Consider the following 18,809-nt stretch of genomic DNA (forward strand, 5'->3'; position numbering starts at 1 on the left):
TTGAATGCTGACTATAAAGAGGGCTTTCTTTCTTTTTTTTAATGCTAGAATAAGTAAGCACTCTTTATTGGCACCTTCCTCCACCAAGATTACTGTGGAGGTGGGAACATTTGAACAAACAACTGTTGCAAAATCATATCTATTGTGAGGAGACAGTTTGTTCCAAGAAATCTGGCTTACGCAATGTCAACATTTGAAAAAAATGCTTCAAATAAGAAAAAGGAGAAAAATATAAATAACATTTATCTGGCTTCAGAGTCTTGGAGGGGATTTCTGAGAACTGTAGGATTTGGGGGCACAATCAAATGGATGACCAATTCTTTCTCTTCCAAATCCTCTCCTACTTTCCTGCATGTGATGAGTTCTATTACTTACTCACTCCCATAATTTTTTCACTTATAGTAGATGGAGCATAACGTACCCATTCAATTTTCTTATATTTATTGAGTACCTATGGTGCTGAGAGCTGCTTATAAAAGCTTATAATTTAATGTGTAGTAAATATTCAATGCCTCATTAATCAAATTGATTAATAATACAAACTGAGTAAGTGACTACATTGGTCATGCAAAACAAGGATTTATAAATATAAATATTTCATTCATTCATTCATTCATTTCAAATATTTATTGAGCGTCCAACTTATGTGGTAGGTGATGTGCTAAACATTACGGATCACAAATTGAACAGGAGGTATTTTTCCCTGCCCTTAGCGTCCTTCTCACATCTACCACTTGTGCGGTTTTGAGTAAATCACTTCTCGTGGGTTCTACTTTTCTCATATGTGAAACATAGGTCATTATAGTGATTATACCTAAAAGGATGAGTGATATCTCAAGCCCCTTCCAGCCCTAAAATTAGAATTAAGGAAAAATTGAAAATAAAGGAATATTGACATTTAGACTTGAAGGACAAAGGGGATTTTAAAAAGGGGAACGAAGACTTTCCAGAGAGTTAAATATAAACCACACACACAGGCCCCCACCCACCACCCCTCCCCCCACACAAATGAAGAAGCTGGACCTGTTGCAGCAAATTGCTTTGTATGGAGAAGCTGTGAAATATAAGGCTTTACAGTCCTATAGTGAAGGACCTCGAAGCCGGTATGACAGAAACTGATCATCAGCCTCCAGGAGCCATTCCCAACCTTTTTCATCTAATTAGACAAGACACAAATCTGTAGCTGGGCCCAGGGCCTGTCAGCTAGAGACTACATCCGCAGCCTCTCTTGCAGTAAGGTGATCCGGTTTGTGCCATTGGGTAGATTACACATGCCATATAAAACTTCTATGTCTTCTGATCTTTGAATTCCTCCTTCCCACCCCCCTCCAACTGAACAATGGAGGAAGTTGTGTGGTCAAGATGGCAAAACCACTTCTCCCTACGTGGGCTGCTCATATCTGTACTGTCTCATGAGGTGGAATCATCCAGGGTGTAAACTTTTGGTAGTGGCTTTTTCATTCAGCATCATTCCCTGGAGATTCACTCAAGTAGGGCGCTATTAATAGTTCATTTATTTCTATTACTGAGTAGTATTCCATGGTTTGTTTAACCATCACTTAGGGGAGAACATCTGGGTTGTTACCAGTTTGGGGCTATCAGTCATAAACCTGAAATGAATATGTAGGTCCTGTATTTTGGGTGTGGACATAAGTTTTTATTTCTGTGGGAAAATGCAATGGATAAATGATCCAATTCCTCCACATTCTTGTAAGCATTTGGCATTATGACCATTTTTTTTAATTTTAGTCATTTTTCTATGTGTATAGTAATATCTCGTTGCAGTTTTCATTTCCGTTTCCTAAATGGTAAATGATGCTGAATCCCTGTGCACGTGCTTATTTGCTCTCTCTCGATCCTCTTCGGTAAAATGTCCCTTCATACCTTCGTTCATTTCTTATTTTACTGTTTTACTCTTTTAGTCTTCAATATTTACTGTGTTTTATTATTTTACTGTTGTTTAATATTTATTGCATTTATTGTCATTTTATTGTTGAGTTCTGAGGATTTTTTCTGTATCTTAGATTTGACTTTAAAAACATGGCCAAAGGGAGAGGACACATTGGCCCTTATTAAAATGTAAAACATTTGCTCTTTGAAAGACCTTGTTAAAAGGATGAGAGGATAGACTACAGGCTGGAAGAAATATTTGCAAACCACACGTCTAACCAAGGACTAGAAGCTGGTCCTAGTCCTACGTCCTGAAGATTTCCTCCTATATTTTTTATCAGAAGTTTTATAGTTTTATATTTACAGTTAAGTCTTTAACCCATTTTGAGTTAATTTTTTTAATACTTCTTTTTTGCCTCTGGAACTATCTGCCATTAATTAATTTAGAGGCAGAATGGGAAAGATTGAGGTGGGGATGGAGTGAATTAGATTTCCTAATACTTAAAGATGATGTGCCTTTTCTCAAAAGGATATCTCAGGCTGAAAGGTATAAACCATAACATGGGCAAGGGGAGGAAGAGTTCCTAGTATGGAGAACATCTAGCTTTCTTTCTAAAAAGTGGTACCTGGGTACTAAGTGTCCTGAAGTGATTATGGAAAAAAAGAGATTTTATGGCAATACCATTCTCATGCTTTTTTTCAAACCCATTTCCCACTGTCAGTTGTACTGTTTTGTAAAGCTAACATTAAAGTTTAGGTGAATTTTCCTCAAAGGCAATGACTGAGTATCTTAAGGTAGGGGGAGTAAAGGAGATAAAATGGGCATTCAACAAATTTGTTAAATAGAATTAGTGGTAGAACTATAGATGTGCTCAGGGTGCCCTCGTTATTCTTGACTACAGCACACAATCACAAACAACTAAGAGCTTTCATTGACTAACAATGGTATGGACAGTGAAATAAAAGTCATTTCTATATCAGAAGACTCATCTAGATTTCTTTTGCGTTAGAAAGTATGGTCACTGGGGATTTCCCATGATTGGATCTTACCTGTAATATCATATACTATTACTGAAATCTATATTTTCTTCAAACTGGAACATTTGATCTTAGGGCATTTTAGAAGCTTTCTACAGATTAAAGGCAGGAGACACATTCAAAAAACAGAGGAAATGAAATGTCCAGTCACAAACAGACCTTTATCCATTTTCCTTTTAGATGAAACCACTTCAATTCCTCTTGACTTCCTTCAGTCACATTATTTTTATTAAATTACTCTCTGAACCACACTCAAATTTTCACATTCCCTTTGAACTATAGTAGAAATGACCCACAGATATTAAGTAAAGACTTGACCTATAAAGACAGAAATTATATGGTCCCCTAATGGTAGGTTCTTGTGTTTATGATCCAGAATGCACTCACCTGATACCTGATGAGGAAGGTACTAGGATCAGGGTTACTTGCATACCAATCACCTATTTTGACACATGTAATGAAATGGTTGGTGTAGGCTCTTTGCAACCCCATTGTCTTGCTTATGTTAGCTGTAGGATCAAAGATGACAATACTCATTAGTTAGTCATGTTAGACCAGCAAGTTATTTCCTATTCTCCTGACATTAGTTTTTGCTCTCTGGATAAAATAGTTAATAATTATATATAGAAATTTAGAAAAGACTTTAGGATATCTTTTAGAAACGATAGTAGATCTGAACATCCCCATTTTAGAGATGAAAAATCAAGACCCAGAGAGTCTTAATATTGTATTTCAACCATGATAAGATACACACCATTATTCATATGTTAACATCTCCAAAATCAACGTGTTTCTGTAATAATAGCATCGTACTATGATTGTTGGCCAGGTGGCAATCATGATGTAGTTGCCTGGTATTCATGAACTTGATGGCATTACTGGAGAGCTGTAACTTCATGTTTCAGTAAGTGGGCCGCTTCAGGATCGAGTAAAGCGTAATTCCCGGTCGAGGTCTAAAACTGTGTTAATACCTTCTAGTGAAACATGTATCAGCAGTAAAACTCTTCTAACAGATGCTAATGGCTTGGAAAACAATCCTGGAGTTAATAGTAAAGCATTCTTTTAAAGAAAAACTGCCACAGAGGGCAATAATATCGGGGGAAAGAGGCACATCAGCTACTCTTAGTCAAAAATTGATTCAGAACAATTGGCCCTGACATATTTTCATTTTTACACTTTATAACGTTGATATGTGAGAAATCTATGTCTCAGTACATCTAAAAGGGCTCCTGTGATAAACATAAACTCAAAATTCTAAGTGATGTGGGAATATTATGGCAGAGTTTGACAAACTTTTCTTCGTGAGCGCAACACTCTTTCTTCTAAACAATTATGAATATAATCAGCTCTGATTCATTCTTGTTTCTTCAGCTGTTTTCCTAAAGCCAAGTTATTATCCATTCATACTCTGTTTGAAGTAAAATACCAAAATGTTCCAATTTTGATGAAGAAATCTAATCTTTATTTCTATGATGTTAGCACAATATACTCACACAATAGCTTTAATCTGTACTTAACAAAATACATTGTAGCACTTTACAAACTTTATCAGTTTGGAAAACATTGCATAACATTTTATTAAACACAATACTTTATATATATATTATATATATTTTCATAATTTTATTTACTTTAAAAAGATAATTACTCTCTTTATTCAATACTTCGTTTTCTCAGTAAAGCACAGCCTAACAAAGGAAGAAGTGCTCTCATTAGCAAATCAGATAAATAGAACACTAAGAATAGATACCACCTGTTAGTCTCATTTATTTTAAATTAAGGTACCAGTGGAATGTAAACAAATATTTTTTTGTAATTTTTTTTACAAAAGATGTATTATCAAATATACATGCAGAGGTCTGAGTTCTAGCGACTATCATTTTATTTCCTTAACAATGTGGTACAATTGGTTCAGTCATTAAAAACTGTAGCCTTTGGCACTTTGAGTAGAAAAAGAATATATCAATATTTATGTAAAGAAAAAAAAACCCTCAATGACTAGAGAAGTACTTTAAAATCTTTTGTTAAGAAATAGGAAAGATTAGGAAACATCTTACTGCACCTGAAATGCTGCAGCTTTTTTTTTTTCTTCAGAGTACTAAAACCAGTCCACCTTTCTCTCTATGAAATGGCCGAAGCCAGTAGGAGTGTGGTGACGGTGGTAGTGGCGAGAAGTGGGGAAGGCAACGTTTTACTCCCACTCCCCTCTCTGAGAAGGAAATTGCCAGAAGAGATATAGTTGAATCATATTTTATTGCCAGAGTTTTCAATTCTGCTGGTTTCAGCTAAATCCCTAATGCTTTTATGCTTTTAGGAGGTTGGTGACTCGAGAAAGCTTTGCCCTTTTCCTGTAGAAGCTGATAATGATGTGGTAGTCTTTATCTCTAAACAACTCCTTCTGTTCTCATGGAAAACGAAACAGATCAGATCAACCAGCTTTGTTGTTACCTTCTATCCCCTTGGCAATCATCGAGTGTATATTAGAATTCTTAAGAAATGGTGTAAAAAAGATTTGATACTAAATTCCAAGAACCAAATATTTTTCCATACTTAAAATTTTAAGTTGGAAAACACCTCCAAATGTTTTGGTTTTTAACTTCTTCTCATTGGTAGTATTGGTTTCCTTTGATTTAGGCTGAAGGCTTTATTCAGGATAGGTAGCAAAACTGTTGTTTGCATATTAAGCACTAAAATGGTGCCTATTTAGAGATTTTGAAGAAATACATTCTTAATTTATACTGAGATATTTTCACTTATGAATTTGCTTTTTTTTCCAGATTTTTCCTGTTGACGTAAAATTAAGAGAAATATCTGAGGGAAGAAGGTAAAACCCAACTACTGTTGCTCTAATTTACTGATTATTAGGATATCAAAAACTAATAACCTGAAACAAAATGAAGATTTTGGATTACTTGTTAAGATAGCAACCAAAGCCAGCTGGCTGGAGACTTCCAAGGGTCGACTCAACCAACAGTGCTGGCAATGTAACCCACAATGTCAAGTGTTGGTTCAGATTTCTTGTTTATAAATTCACAGCGATATATTTTGCTCAAGGAATGTCAACTGTTTTTCTTGCTTTAAAAATAGAAAAACATATCCATAACATCAAAAAAATTTTAATTAATAAATAAAGGAGGAGCCATAAAATGGAAAATATGATCACAACTATTTCAAAAGACTCTAAAACAATGTGCTTTTAAAATTATGCAAATTTACTCACTAAAAAACAGAATCATTAGTAGTACCTATACTTAAATAAAAAGTAAGCAGCAAAAAAAAAAAAAAAAGAGAAACAACTATGTAGAAAAGTACTAGTTATTCCCTCTCACTGAAAATATTCCTACACAATTTTCGTTGTTGAAGAAAGCATAATTTTGAAGAAATGCACAAAACCTTTTCGTTTTTTGACTGTGACAGAGCCACTACAGAGAAGCTGCGGGGTGTCCTATTCTAACACAAAGCAGCCAGCATCTTCTTAATACAATAGCATTTCTTTGACAAGGAATTGCACACCACTATTTCACAGCTAAATAGAATTTGAGAGTTTACATGGTATATGTACTATAATAATCAGCACCACCCTTACTGAGCTGTAGGTGCGGATTCTGCCAAATGAATATATAATACCGCATGGCCTCTGCCGTAGGGAAACATGTGTTCTGGATTCCCACAGCTAATTATAAAGAAAAATCCCTAAAGTTGGCACATTCAGGAAGTAAAATAGTACACACTGAAGGAAACCACTTTCTTCTGGTGTTGCCTTCTGCAAACCTTTTGAGTTTGAAGATAGGTCTTAAGATTCTTCACATTATCACATTGATTAGGTTCTTGCATTGTGCTTTTCCCTCCCCTTGATGTGAAATCTACAAGCTTGAGTGTAGTAGTTCTCAAGAGTCATTGAGTGCCAGGCTGATGGTAGATGACCCAGTTTGATGAGAAGGCTTCTCAACCCGCTGGAACAGAGCACAGGTAGAATCAACACGTGGCCTTAGGGGGTCGCTCAAGTGATTGCCATCACTCAATCTTTGTAAGCCCGTGTTGGGGAGGTTCCCTTGTAGAAGATATTTCTAGTGTTTTCAGGGCTGTTACTTCTTTCAGGGATTAAGATGATGTTGCCCTTTCTCCGCAGGGTAGAGTCGCGGGAGGAAGAAATGGACAGCGTCTCTGAACCAATTTCGCTGCCCTCTACTGGGGTGACCCGGATGGTGGTGATTCCATGGTGGTGGTGCTCATTGTTATCTATATTGCTTCTCTTGCGGTCTCCAGAACCAAAACTGTCTTTCAGGGACTCACAGCTTTCTGAGTCCCTGTTGAGATCGTTGAGCTCGTAAGTTTGGCGAAGGCTGCCCTTTTCAGGGGCTTTCCATTTCCAGGAGCCGCTACCTTCGCCTTCGGTGGACGGGATCTGTATGATGGGCCTGTTGTTCTCTGGGTGAGCCTCAACCCTTACGATCCCACTGGGTTCGTGGTCTGTCAAGGTTTTGTAGCGGATGGAGCCAGTGCAGGTGACCGTGCTGCCTTCGGTGTTCTTGGGGCTGCTTTGGAGCACGCCCTGCTGCTTGGACATAGCGATTACTTGCATGATTCGGGGCTGGCTGTTGCTTCTATTACAGGCCACAGTCTTTTCGGCAGCTTTCAGCCACTTGGCTCGAGCAGAGCTGCTTTTGGGAGAGGTGCTTATGTTTTCCTGGGTCTCCTCGGGAATGTGCACTAACTGTGAGGACCCGGGGCGGGACTGAATGGACACTCTGGGTCCCCCAGGCATGCTATTGTTACACCCAGGGACAGTGCCAGGCTGGACCTTGAGGTACTGATTGCTAGGAGCATGGTGGTCTCCATTCACCCCCACCCTGGAGGGCTCTGAGCTTGACCTCATTTCTATGGATCTGGGTGGTGACTGTCCAGGCTCAGTCTCTATAACTTGCAGGGACAACTTCCGACTTTCATTCTTATTCTTCCACTGGGTGAGAAGCTGCTTTGATCGAGCAGAATCCATAGAGGCATGAATGGTGGCATTTCTTCTGACAGGGTCTTCTACGGATGGTGTGTTGGCTCTAGGCAGGGTATTGCTAAAGGTAACCATGTTCTCCTTCCCCATGGGGCTCCGTGGAGTGATGATTTCTACGTCGGCGTTTGCCCTTTTGAGGTTTGTCAACGAGCTAGCATCTCTGTGGTTCCGGTTGAGGATGCCTTCTGTGTGAGCAATTCCATCGCTGCTGCTACCATTTTTAGCGGATAAAATTCGGCTGGGGTCTTGGTTGAGGTCTGTCAGAGATCTGAGGGCGTCTCTGTGCGGAAACATACTATCTTCACTAGGAAGAAAATTCCCCACAGCATACAGGCCCTGGTGTTGAAGAGAAACAATGAACATCATGCCCTAGAAGACGTGGTTACTAGGAATTTGTTTTAGAGGGACCACTGCGCATATAAATAAGGTATGTGCTCTCTATACACCATTGCCTAATACAAATAACAAAAAATCCAAACTACAATTACTCAGGAAATTGTTTGAAAGTTAGATCATAAATCACTGAACTAACTGTTCAGAAATAAGGAGCCCGTTATTTTTTATTAGTTGGATATTCTCTCCTTTCTCCATCCCGCTGGATGTTTTTGCGAATCTTATCCTTTGTATGTTTTGAGAAAAAAAGACAGACAATGAGAGAAATAAGGACATTCTTCTGTTTTTCAAAGCACTTCATTTTTCTGGATTTAGGAGCCTCTTGTTAAGTGACACCTTGAATAGCTTAACTGATTTATTTTACCTTCCATTTTCAATCACGCCTTCTGATGGAAAGCGGGGGAGGTGTGAAAAATATAAAACAACGAATCATTCATAAAACATGCTATCAGGTCTTGCAGTGAGGTCAGGGACAAATGTTGTTACAACTCAGATCGAGCCCAGCCCTGTGTGTTCAGCATTGTACAGAGTATCCTCACTAATTTGGAGCCCCCACATTCTTCCCTCTAACTTGGTCTTAGGTTTGGAAGTAATATTTGATCAATTCAGTGCTAGTACACTAAATTTGAGCTAAATTTTTTTAATCTTGTCTTCATACTCAACCTAGCAATTTTTTGTTATTTTAGATTTGGGGGATAAAAATTTGGATAAGGCAAAGTTTGGATTCAGAATTTTTATAGTTTTTACACATAGAAGACTAAGTCCCTATTGGATTTTCAGTTTCTGAGATGCTTAGTTTAGAGATAAGAGCAAGCAGCAGATACCCGTTTGGGAGCTAATTTCCATAGATGGTAGCCACTTTTCATATCAAACCAAAAGAATCCCATGGATTTAACATTTTATAGAGTGCTTAACAATTTACAAAAGTATGGGCTTAGAATTGATGAATTTCCAATTTCAGGGCATAGAGTGCAAACAGAAAAGAAGTAAGTCCAGCTTCTGCCTCTCAGACTACTTTAATTCTTGGTTCACATTTTCTTCTACATAGTATCTATCTCTGCTCTCACTGCCAGAGTTCTCAGATGTGCAGTCCCTACCTAATGCTCTGTTAATAATTGTATTTAAAGTTGTAAGTTTGGGGAAATCATCCATCAGACCGTGTAACCTCTGCCATATTGTTGGACATGCAGTGCCTGGCACCGTGCTCAGTAAACATAGTTGCTTCGTCCTTGTTATGATATGAAATATCTAGTTATTATTCTCATTTAATAAGTGAAGAAACAGGCTTCTGAGAGACTATGTAACTTGGCCAAATGTAAGATCCTTGAGATTCAAACCCAAAGCCTTCAGACTATGGAGCCCAGGCTAATTCCAGGACACCGTGAAATCACACTCACACAAAGGCAATGCATGAACTTGAGAGAGGCAGTTCTCAGTCTTCCTTGCTTATTCTGTAACGCACATTGCCAGTCAACACTCCCACGGGGAACCCAAGCCAACTTAACTTTGATCACTTTCACCTCCACTGAAGAAGGCATGAGATTTAAAGTGACAATCCTGACCACGCTAGTTTATAAAAGGGAAAGATAAATCATCGCTTGCTTCAGTGCTTTACTACTTTTTGTCATCATTGCCTTGTAAGACCTTCCACAAGGGCACCAAGATCCCATGATTGAACTGCTGCGATAGATGATTTTCATTTCTCTGTCAGTTTCTCTCAGTTTCCTTGGTGACTGCCTGTTTCTCTGCATGCTGCCGGCATGTGGGTGTTGCCTGGCTTCCTTTCATTCTTATGACCTGGCAATTTCCTATATCTCTGTAACTATAATGGTACTTCCACCAATAATGTCCATGGCTTCCAAATCTATTTCTCCATTACCGATTGCCCTTTTGAGTTCCAGATGCAACTCTTCAACTGCCTATCGATTCTTAATTTGAGCTCATCAAACCCTTTTCCTCCACCAGTCTGCCTCCTCCATCATGTACCTGGTCTGCTAAAGAAGCCACCATCTGCCTCGTCTTCCAAGCTAGAAATCTGGCCTTTATCTCTCATTCCTCCTGCTCCCTCACCTTCCACTTCCACTTGCTCTTTAATACATCCATCTTCGTGCATGTGCAGTTTCCTTGCTTGGATGTCCTTCCTCCTTTCCTTACCCTAAGAAAAAAATTCTTGGGGCGCCTGGGTGGCTCAGTCGTTAAGTGCCTGCCTTCGGCTCAGGTCATGATCCCAGGGTCCTGGGATCGAGCCCCGCATTGGGCTCCCTGCTCCTCTGGGAGCCTGACTCTTCCTCTCCCACTCCCCCCACTTGTGTTCCCTCTCTCTCTGTCTGTCTCTCTCTCTGTCAAATAAATAAAATCTTCTAAAAAAATTTCTTATTTGTTAAAAACCACATCACTTCTGTGAAGGCTTCTCTAACTTCCTTCCTTAGTGTGCTATTCTCAAAGCATTTTGTTCACACCCTAATATACCATTTAACATCCTGCAACTATCTCTATTTTTATTAGTTTTGTACTGAAAACTCCTTAAGGCTGTCTCTTATTTCTCACTGTTCTGATGCTTAGTATAGTACCTGGCAAAGATCAGATATTGAATGAGTGAATGAATAAATGCATGAATGAATGCATGAAATAGGAAATCTCAGTTTCCTTCTGCTGAGAATATTTCCTCTGAGGGAAGATCGGGCTTGAAAATAGAGTACTGCTCATGAATTCAGTATTAGTTGGTGCTAATATATCCAGGTGCTACATTTGTGTTATTGGGCACATTCTATAATCTTCCACCAAACCTTCACTGTCATGAACTTTACTTTCAGTAATATTCATTTTCCTCATCTGTAAAATTATACTAGCAAAAATAGTCCCTGACTCTTTCTGGGGTGTGTGTGTATATGAGGATAAAATGCAATAATCCTAAAGTTGCAGTCTCTGGTCCATGGTAAGGGTTTAAAATATTTTGCTAAAAGTGGGATATGTGTTTTGGCTTAGGATAGAGATGCACTCAGAGATTTTCTCATGAATAGGAACTACATTGCAAGTAAATTATTACAGGGCAAAAATGCTCAGTGCGTGTTTTCCATTTGAACTGTGACTTGTCAATTTGGAATAGTAAATTATTTACCAAGTAAAGAGCAATTCCTCCTCCTATTAAAAAGCCACAATAGACGTCAACGGGGTGGTTCTTATACTGGGTTATCCGCGTGAGCCCGCAGATGATCCCACAGATGATAAAGGTGAAGACCAAGAGTGGTTTGAGAAGCTTGGAGGAATCCGTTAATGTGGAATTAAAGTACATCTGAAAAAGGAAAGCAATCTGGTGAGTATGTTAGAAAGGTCATTTTACTATTAAATTATAATCAAATAAAAAGTTAGACTCAAAGTCTAACTCGTACACTTGACATCAATTTTACTGCTCCATTCCCCCAGCTATGGCTAGGTTCTATACCTGAAAAAGAAGAAATACATAGCAAAATTCATCAAATAAAAAACAGATCTTCTTTAATTACATGAAAGTTTGAAAGATAAATTGAAGAAGAATTAGCCAGATAACTGTTTAGTTTCCATGTTACTTGTCACATAATCTCAGTCCACTGTTCTCACATAAGACCTCATGGACTATTGTATTAATCAGATCCAATGAGGATTCACTGAATATCATTTATCAAGTTTACACTGACTTTGAGCTCACTGTTACATAAATACCGAAAGTAAAGCACATATGTGTGCACTTCACACAGTTCTTTCAGTTTGAGAATTTATAACATTCATGTAGTTCATAATCCCTTGCCATGAGATATAACATTGAAGGGATACCAGGCTGAATAAATATTATGACTGTATAGAAAATGTCTTTCACTGTAATATTGTACACAGTATCATCCAATTTCTGCTTTCGATGCAATTGTGTTGAAGGACTGCTGTGCTGGAGTTTACTGTTCGGTTCTCACACGGCTGTATAATCTAATCAGTCACTTGGAGACAACACTCGTTTCTCTGATATTCTCTAGGACACAGACTGATGACAAAGAGCCAGGAACTTACCGAAACGTACACAGCTGCGAAGGCAGCGAGGGTCGCATGTTGAGAAGGGAATGATTTTCTGCCAAAGGAAGATAGTCAAATTATGCCTTCTATTTCAGATCCACTGCTAACAATCATCTCAAGAACGCTGGGTGGTTAAAATGTTCAACTTAGAAGCCTCGAGGCAATAAGTGAGAACTTTAATTTCTCCTTAGTTTTCTGGAAAAAGATCTGAGTGATAAAATCAACACTGCTAATCACTATTAGAATTAAAGAATAGTAGTAATGCGCTTTCCAGTAGAAAGTGCCAGCTTTGGAGGGGATCACTTTGTTACACCATTGGAATGATGGTTGAAAGTAGAAGTGGATTGGAAAACATTATAATTGTTCTTTGGTATTCAAATTATGTCGGTTTAAAGGAAAAGCCATAAAACCTGGGATTTTAAAGCTTTGAAACTTTTCCTGTGCTCCTAAATATATGATTGCATTTACATAAAACATTAAAAGACGAAATTATTTTCTCACAGCAATGGGTCTAAATGTAATTTTTACACTCCAGAAAACACAAGAAGTCCAATTTTAACAAAATGTGTCTCTGTATATTCTACTTTAACATAATTATCATCTTGAGAATCGCAGAGCATCTTATTTAGTTAAATAATTTAAGAAGCAAGCAGGGAGAGAGGTGGAACATAGGATGTGGGAGAGACACTGAAACGGACAGGTGAAGCAAGAAACATAGAGACTTCTTTTAATGGAGAAAAACATTTAAAAAGATAAAATTGAGTTATATTAATGTCCTCCTAATTATTTTGTACCCAGTAAAAAGGATTACCATTTAACACAGACAAGTTATGTAAAAAGATTGAGAAAGAATAGAGGACATAGGTCTTAAATGTAGCTTCAAAATTATTGAATGGACCATGAGAACTTGAATGCGTAAAATTACACACTATCAGGTTCTGCTTCTTCAAGGGTACTTATTAATGTGTTTTTGACTCTTAAATTCATCTTGAGAACTCACTGAATGACAAATGCAATTCTTACAGCAATTGCTTATTGCCCTTCGTCCTTCTCTAATTTATTTCTTTTGAATTTCCAAAACATTATCTCTTGCCGAAAAAGTTTAATTTTTACTTTATTGATTGAAAAAAACTTAATGTATTGGTATTTTCTTGAGTTTTTCTGTCTTTTATTTTCTAAAATGCAAGGTTAGAAGCTATACTGATCTTCTGGGTTTATGCAAAGAAGACGTACGTATAAAACTCTACCAAAAGGAAAATTCACATGATTTTTAAAAAATAAAACATTCAATGGAGATGTAAATATATATATTTAATCTTCCACTTAAGTGAATACAGGACATATGTTGACATCCTAAAGTAAACATCCTAAAGTAAACCAATTGGGATAACCTAAAACCATAACGAGTCTAGGGTAGATCACAAAGCATGAGTAGAATTTGGTGATATGAAGATCCGTGGCAAGAATGAGAGGCTGAAACTTGTGAGACAGAGGATTTGGAATGAGCTACCAAAGAGTTTCTATGGTGTAACCGCTAAAGAAATCACTGGATTGAAAATAAAGAAAAGAAAAAGAAAACCAAAATCATGATGACTGAAAAACGTATGCCTAAAATGATATCCCACGCTATTCATGAACATTAATAATACGGACATGGGAAGTTTTAAAATCTGAATTTCTGACCTGCCGCTGTTGATAACTGTAAGGTCAGATCCAGAGCAAATATCTTCTACAATGTAGGAATTTTCTTTGCAAGACACATTCAGAGAGGTGTAGTTTGGCTTGCACACGGTCAGAAAGTATGGTGCCTGATACCCTGTGGAGAGCTGTATGATATCTGTAATGAGAGCTGTAGAGCACAGTCCAAACACATGAACACCTATACGCACAGGGAAAGAAATTGTTGTCAGGTTAGTGCTTCGTGCCGCATTGTGCCATCATCAACCATGTTTATTACATGTTAACGTGATGACCTGCAAATCTGTCATGATCATTTTCTCTGAGTTTATTTAGAGAAAATAAGGATAGGAAATTCCTAAACCCTTAAACTAGGTACTTAATGCCAAAATAAGGGCAATCAGTATCTCCAAGATAGTCATTTGGGGTATTTTTTTGTCAGTTTGGTTAAATAGGACCTATTCTTAATATTATTACCACAGGTCACTTGACAGACACTTGGGACATGTGAGGGTGACCAACTGTGTGATCTGAGGAGGATTAAATATGAGGAATGAGGCAAAATTCAAAATAATTGAAAACTGCTGAGCATGTTTGAGCTTCCAGGACTCTCTCTCCCCAGTACTCCCTACCTCCAGCCACAGTTGTCAAGCCCTACAGAACTGGTTCCAACTCCCTACAAGCTGTAGTCATACCAGGAATGCTAATTAAAAGAGAGAAGAGGGCAGGCGGGCCCTGTCACGGAAGTAATCATCATAGCTTGGGTCCAGGGCTGTGGGAGACTTCCTGCATATTTGCAATTCAGAGATGATATCCCTGTATCTCCCCGTCCAGATTCTTTCTTTTGTCTTCTGGAGCCATTCTCAAATCATAAACTCACAAACTCTGATTCAGCCTTGTTCACTCTACCTCCATTCCTGCTCCAAGTCCCTTGCGTGGGAACCTAGCTCTGCTCACATACACATGATCTGAATTCGCCAGCTTCTTCTCCATTGTCTTGACACCCTGGATTCACTCAGACTTGACAGTCTGGATTCTGATTCATGATGTGCTCATAGAAATCAATACAAGAGGCAGCTGGGAAATTCATCAATAAACTCCGCCAGACCGTGATCGCTGGCCTGCCGGTTACCCTGTTTTCCGCTTTTCTTTTCAGCTTATCCCCACCTAGCAAGGACTCTCCCAATTCCTTCACCACCTGATTGCCTGGGATTCAAGACATAGGACCTTTATTTCTACATTCTAATTCCTAGCGGAGTGTGGGTCCTGGAGAGGAGTACGCTTCAGTAGGGAAGCCCGTCCATGTTTACCTCCGGAGAATGGGGATCTCCAGACCCTCAGAGGATGGGGTTGCTAACTCTGCCACACTGTTCTCTAGGGTGGAATGGACCATCTTCACAGGCACGAGGCTTTTCACAGAGGTTATATGCCCCTTTGTCCAAAGCGTTTGTTACATTAGCAAATTTTTTTTTATCTGAGATCTGCTATATATCCTGAAGATTTCTTTTCTTGCCTCAATTTGTGATCCTGCTAAGGGGCCTATTCTTGGCTTCCCATCTGCAAGTACCTTGATTAGTGGAGCGTAGTCTAGGGCATGGTTTAGACTAGATTTTTCCTCTGGTGGGAGAGAAGGTTGTATTTAATTATCATCTAGATATTAGATAAAATTACCTATTCTTTTGAGCTGAAAGATTACAGGGGAAGTAATTTTTTACTGACTTACTGGGAATGAATGTAAAACATTCATATTTGTGTGGTATACTGTGTTCTGATTTCTGAAGTTGGTTAAAAACCAAAAAGGTCTGTGACTCAAACATTAAGGTGGTCCCAGGCTAATCAGAAGAGATGAAGGTTTAGATAAAAAATAGGAGGTACAGTTAGAAGATATAACCAAGGAAAAAGAGATTCAGTTCTCTATGGTGACATTTCCATGTGCAGTAACTTCGGGATGAAAACACTCCAGCAGAATTCAAATGGAATCATTGATGTGGCTAAACTAATTTCTGAAGAGTTATCCATTCATAATGGCCTGCTGACATTTATTCTCCATTTTAAAAAACGAACACACTTCCGGAGAAACCATTTTAAGGTAAATTTATGCTTCCACCACAGCTAAGACAAAAATATACTGAAATGCATGGCATGTTAGCTCTCAAAACAAGGACTATAACTGTAAATAACACATTACAGATACAAAGCCCCAATCTTAGTGTTTTAACAGTTTTTTTATATAATGTAAAACTCATCATGTACCCGAAATTATACATCTAAATTATAGCTTTAAAGACTTAATATCTGTAATTAAATATAACATTTCTATTTGAAAAAAAAAATTCCTTTCTTTGTGGTTCCCCACACCCACCAACAAATCTGACGGCTCTTCTAAGGAAGGAGTTGAAATTGCAGCCTCCGGCATTAATGTTGGGCTCCAGTCCAACCCCATTTCTTCTTTTGGACAGGCAACAGTAGAGAATTCCTTCCCCTACCATAATCTGCAAAGACAGGATGGTGTTCAGAATGGACTCGATGGCTACAAATGAATTCTAAGTTATCTCTTAACACATCATCAGTTCAACAAGGTAAAGATATATTTTTCTTAAAAGCGTTAGAGATGTGAGCAATTTCTCTTGATTAGTTGAGTGAGCAGTGAGCAGAAGCAATCAGGGCACTGTGGGGAGCACTAGCTGGATCTTCTATGTGCCTATGTACTGGTCAAGGGTGTGATATTGTCCTGCCATATTCTTACGGTTGTAACACTCAGTCTTTGGCCCTTTGCTCAACAACATTCCAGGGATGATTAATTGATTAATTATTGATTAATTGCACGGTGACTTATTCTGTCCTAACTCTTAGAGTCTTGGCATTTCATCTCTTAAAACACAAAAACAAGATGGCTGGGGGGTTGGGGAGGAATAAAGAAAGCACCAGAGCTAGGATTAGAAAATTTTACTAGCATATTATTTCAATAAACTGATTCGGAATTGAGCAGAAGGTTCAATCCGTGGAAAGCATGCATGAGGTTACAAAGGTGCGATCTAAAGCCAAGGTGTCCAACAAAAATTTCTGTGATGATGAAAATATTTTCCATCCTGTCCAATAGGGTCACCACTACCCACATGTGGCTATTGAGCCTTGAAGTGTAGCTATTACAACTGAGGAGCTGAATTTATTTCATCTCACTGCATTTAATTCAGTATTTAAAATTTAAATCAATTTAGACTTAACACGGAAATAGCCACACATGAGTGGTACCTATTTTGTTGGAGAATGCAGACTACAAGAGAATTTAGGTAAGCAGGGTGCTATTTCATAGGTGTAAGATTAGAAAATGTGTTTACAGGGGCGCCTGGGTGGCTCAGTTGGTTGAGCGTCTGACTCTTGATTTTGGCTCAAGTCATGATTTCAGGATCCTGAGACTGCACTCCGCGTGGGGCTCTGCACTAGGCATGGAGATTCTCTCTTAAGATTCTCTCTCTCCCTCTTCCTCTGCCCCACCCCTCTCATAAACAGAAAGAAAGAAAGAAAGAAAGAAAGAAAGAAAGAAAGAAAGAAAGAAAGAAAGAAAGAAAGAAAGAAAGAAAGAAAGAAAAGAAAAGAAAAGAAAAAAGAAAAGAAAAAAGAAAAAATGTGTTTACAATGAACAGAGAGCCATACTGTAGTATCAGAAGGATTCACATGTTAGAGATGTTAAGATAAAGAAAAGTGTATTTGCTGTAGGATTCTAGGACCTAGGACATCACGGAAGGGAGCCAATACATTTAGGCATCATTTCTTCAAGAAGTTATCCTTGAAACACCCTACAGCACCCTAAATTGAATTATGTCTCCTTCTTTGTGTCTTAGCACCTCAGCCTTCTCTTTTTGGCATAGCTTGGTTAAAGGACATTTCAATTGTTCATTTGTTTGTCTCTCACTAGACTATAACCCCCTAAGGGAAGGGCCATTTCTTATTTACCTTTTATTTTCACTGTCTAGCACAATGGCTGGCATGTGGGATTTGCATTTGTTCCCTTCACTGTGGGATTCTTGTTGGCTAATTACCCTGGGCATTCAGGCCGTTAGTTACGCTATACAAGAGAAGCAAGATTTGAAATTATGAGTTTTATTTATGTAAAAAATTTCAAATATTTAAGATTAGCATACTTAAGAGATTATTATGGAATGCGACATTGATTTGTAGAAAAGTGTGGAGCTGAGAAAAGGTCAATTAAGGAGATACTGGCAGTCTCTTAGATACAAGTGATGATGTCACTTTAAAGGTCATAGTCATGATCAAGGGCTCAAACAGATTTCCCAAGGGAAACTTCCCAGTTCTCATTACTAGCTTAACATTTGTTTTATGAAGTATTTAAAATTGCAGTTTTTTTAAACTAATGACCTTAAGCCCACGACCTTCTGCTTTGAGTGTTCAATCTGCTATATGTAATTCTGTAGGTATTATGGTATGTGTACAATTATAAGGAATCTTAATTTGTATAAAAAATTAATTTTCATAATGGAACTCTACCAATAACCACACATGTGTGAAAATCATGTGGCATATATAATAAACATCCTGAAGATCAATTGTATAGAAATCATCAAAAAGCAGTGGTTTTTTTTTTTCAAATCATTGAACAGTGAGTTAATTATTTGTACTTCTTGAAAAATATCATCCTACATTATCACTTTAAGTTAGACACGGAAACACAATAGGTCCTATATTCTGCATAGATATATGTGACATGATATAACACACACATAGAATAAGATAATGGTTATCT

At 38.0% G+C, this 18,809-nt stretch overlaps 1 protein-coding gene across 2 annotated transcripts in view; it reads right to left on the reverse strand.

Annotated features, from left to right (window-relative positions):
- Positions 1-6,764: 6,764 nt before the first annotated feature.
- The window catches only part of PLPPR4 (phospholipid phosphatase related 4), a 41,260-nt gene continuing 29,215 nt past the window's right edge, over positions 6,765-18,809 (reverse strand). Inside the window, exons 3-7 of one of the 2 annotated variants that reach the window (XM_040626683.1) lie at positions 16,410-16,539; positions 14,054-14,249; positions 12,368-12,425; positions 11,448-11,621; positions 6,765-8,272 (exon numbers count right to left, since the gene is read on the reverse strand). In XM_040626683.1, coding sequence (XP_040482617.1) covers positions 6,947-8,272; positions 11,448-11,621; positions 12,368-12,425; positions 14,054-14,249; positions 16,410-16,539 — 1,884 coding nt within the window. In that variant the 3' untranslated portion in view covers positions 6,765-6,946. The remainder of the gene's footprint in view (positions 8,273-11,447; positions 11,622-12,367; positions 12,426-14,053; positions 14,250-16,409; positions 16,540-18,809) is intronic. The other variant, XM_040626684.1, reaches the window with a different exon arrangement.

The sequence above is a fragment of the Ursus maritimus genome, unplaced genomic scaffold (genome assembly GCF_017311325.1).
Source record: "Ursus maritimus isolate PB19 unplaced genomic scaffold, ASM1731132v1 scaffold_12, whole genome shotgun sequence".
Lineage (NCBI taxonomy): Eukaryota > Metazoa > Chordata > Mammalia > Carnivora > Ursidae > Ursus > Ursus maritimus.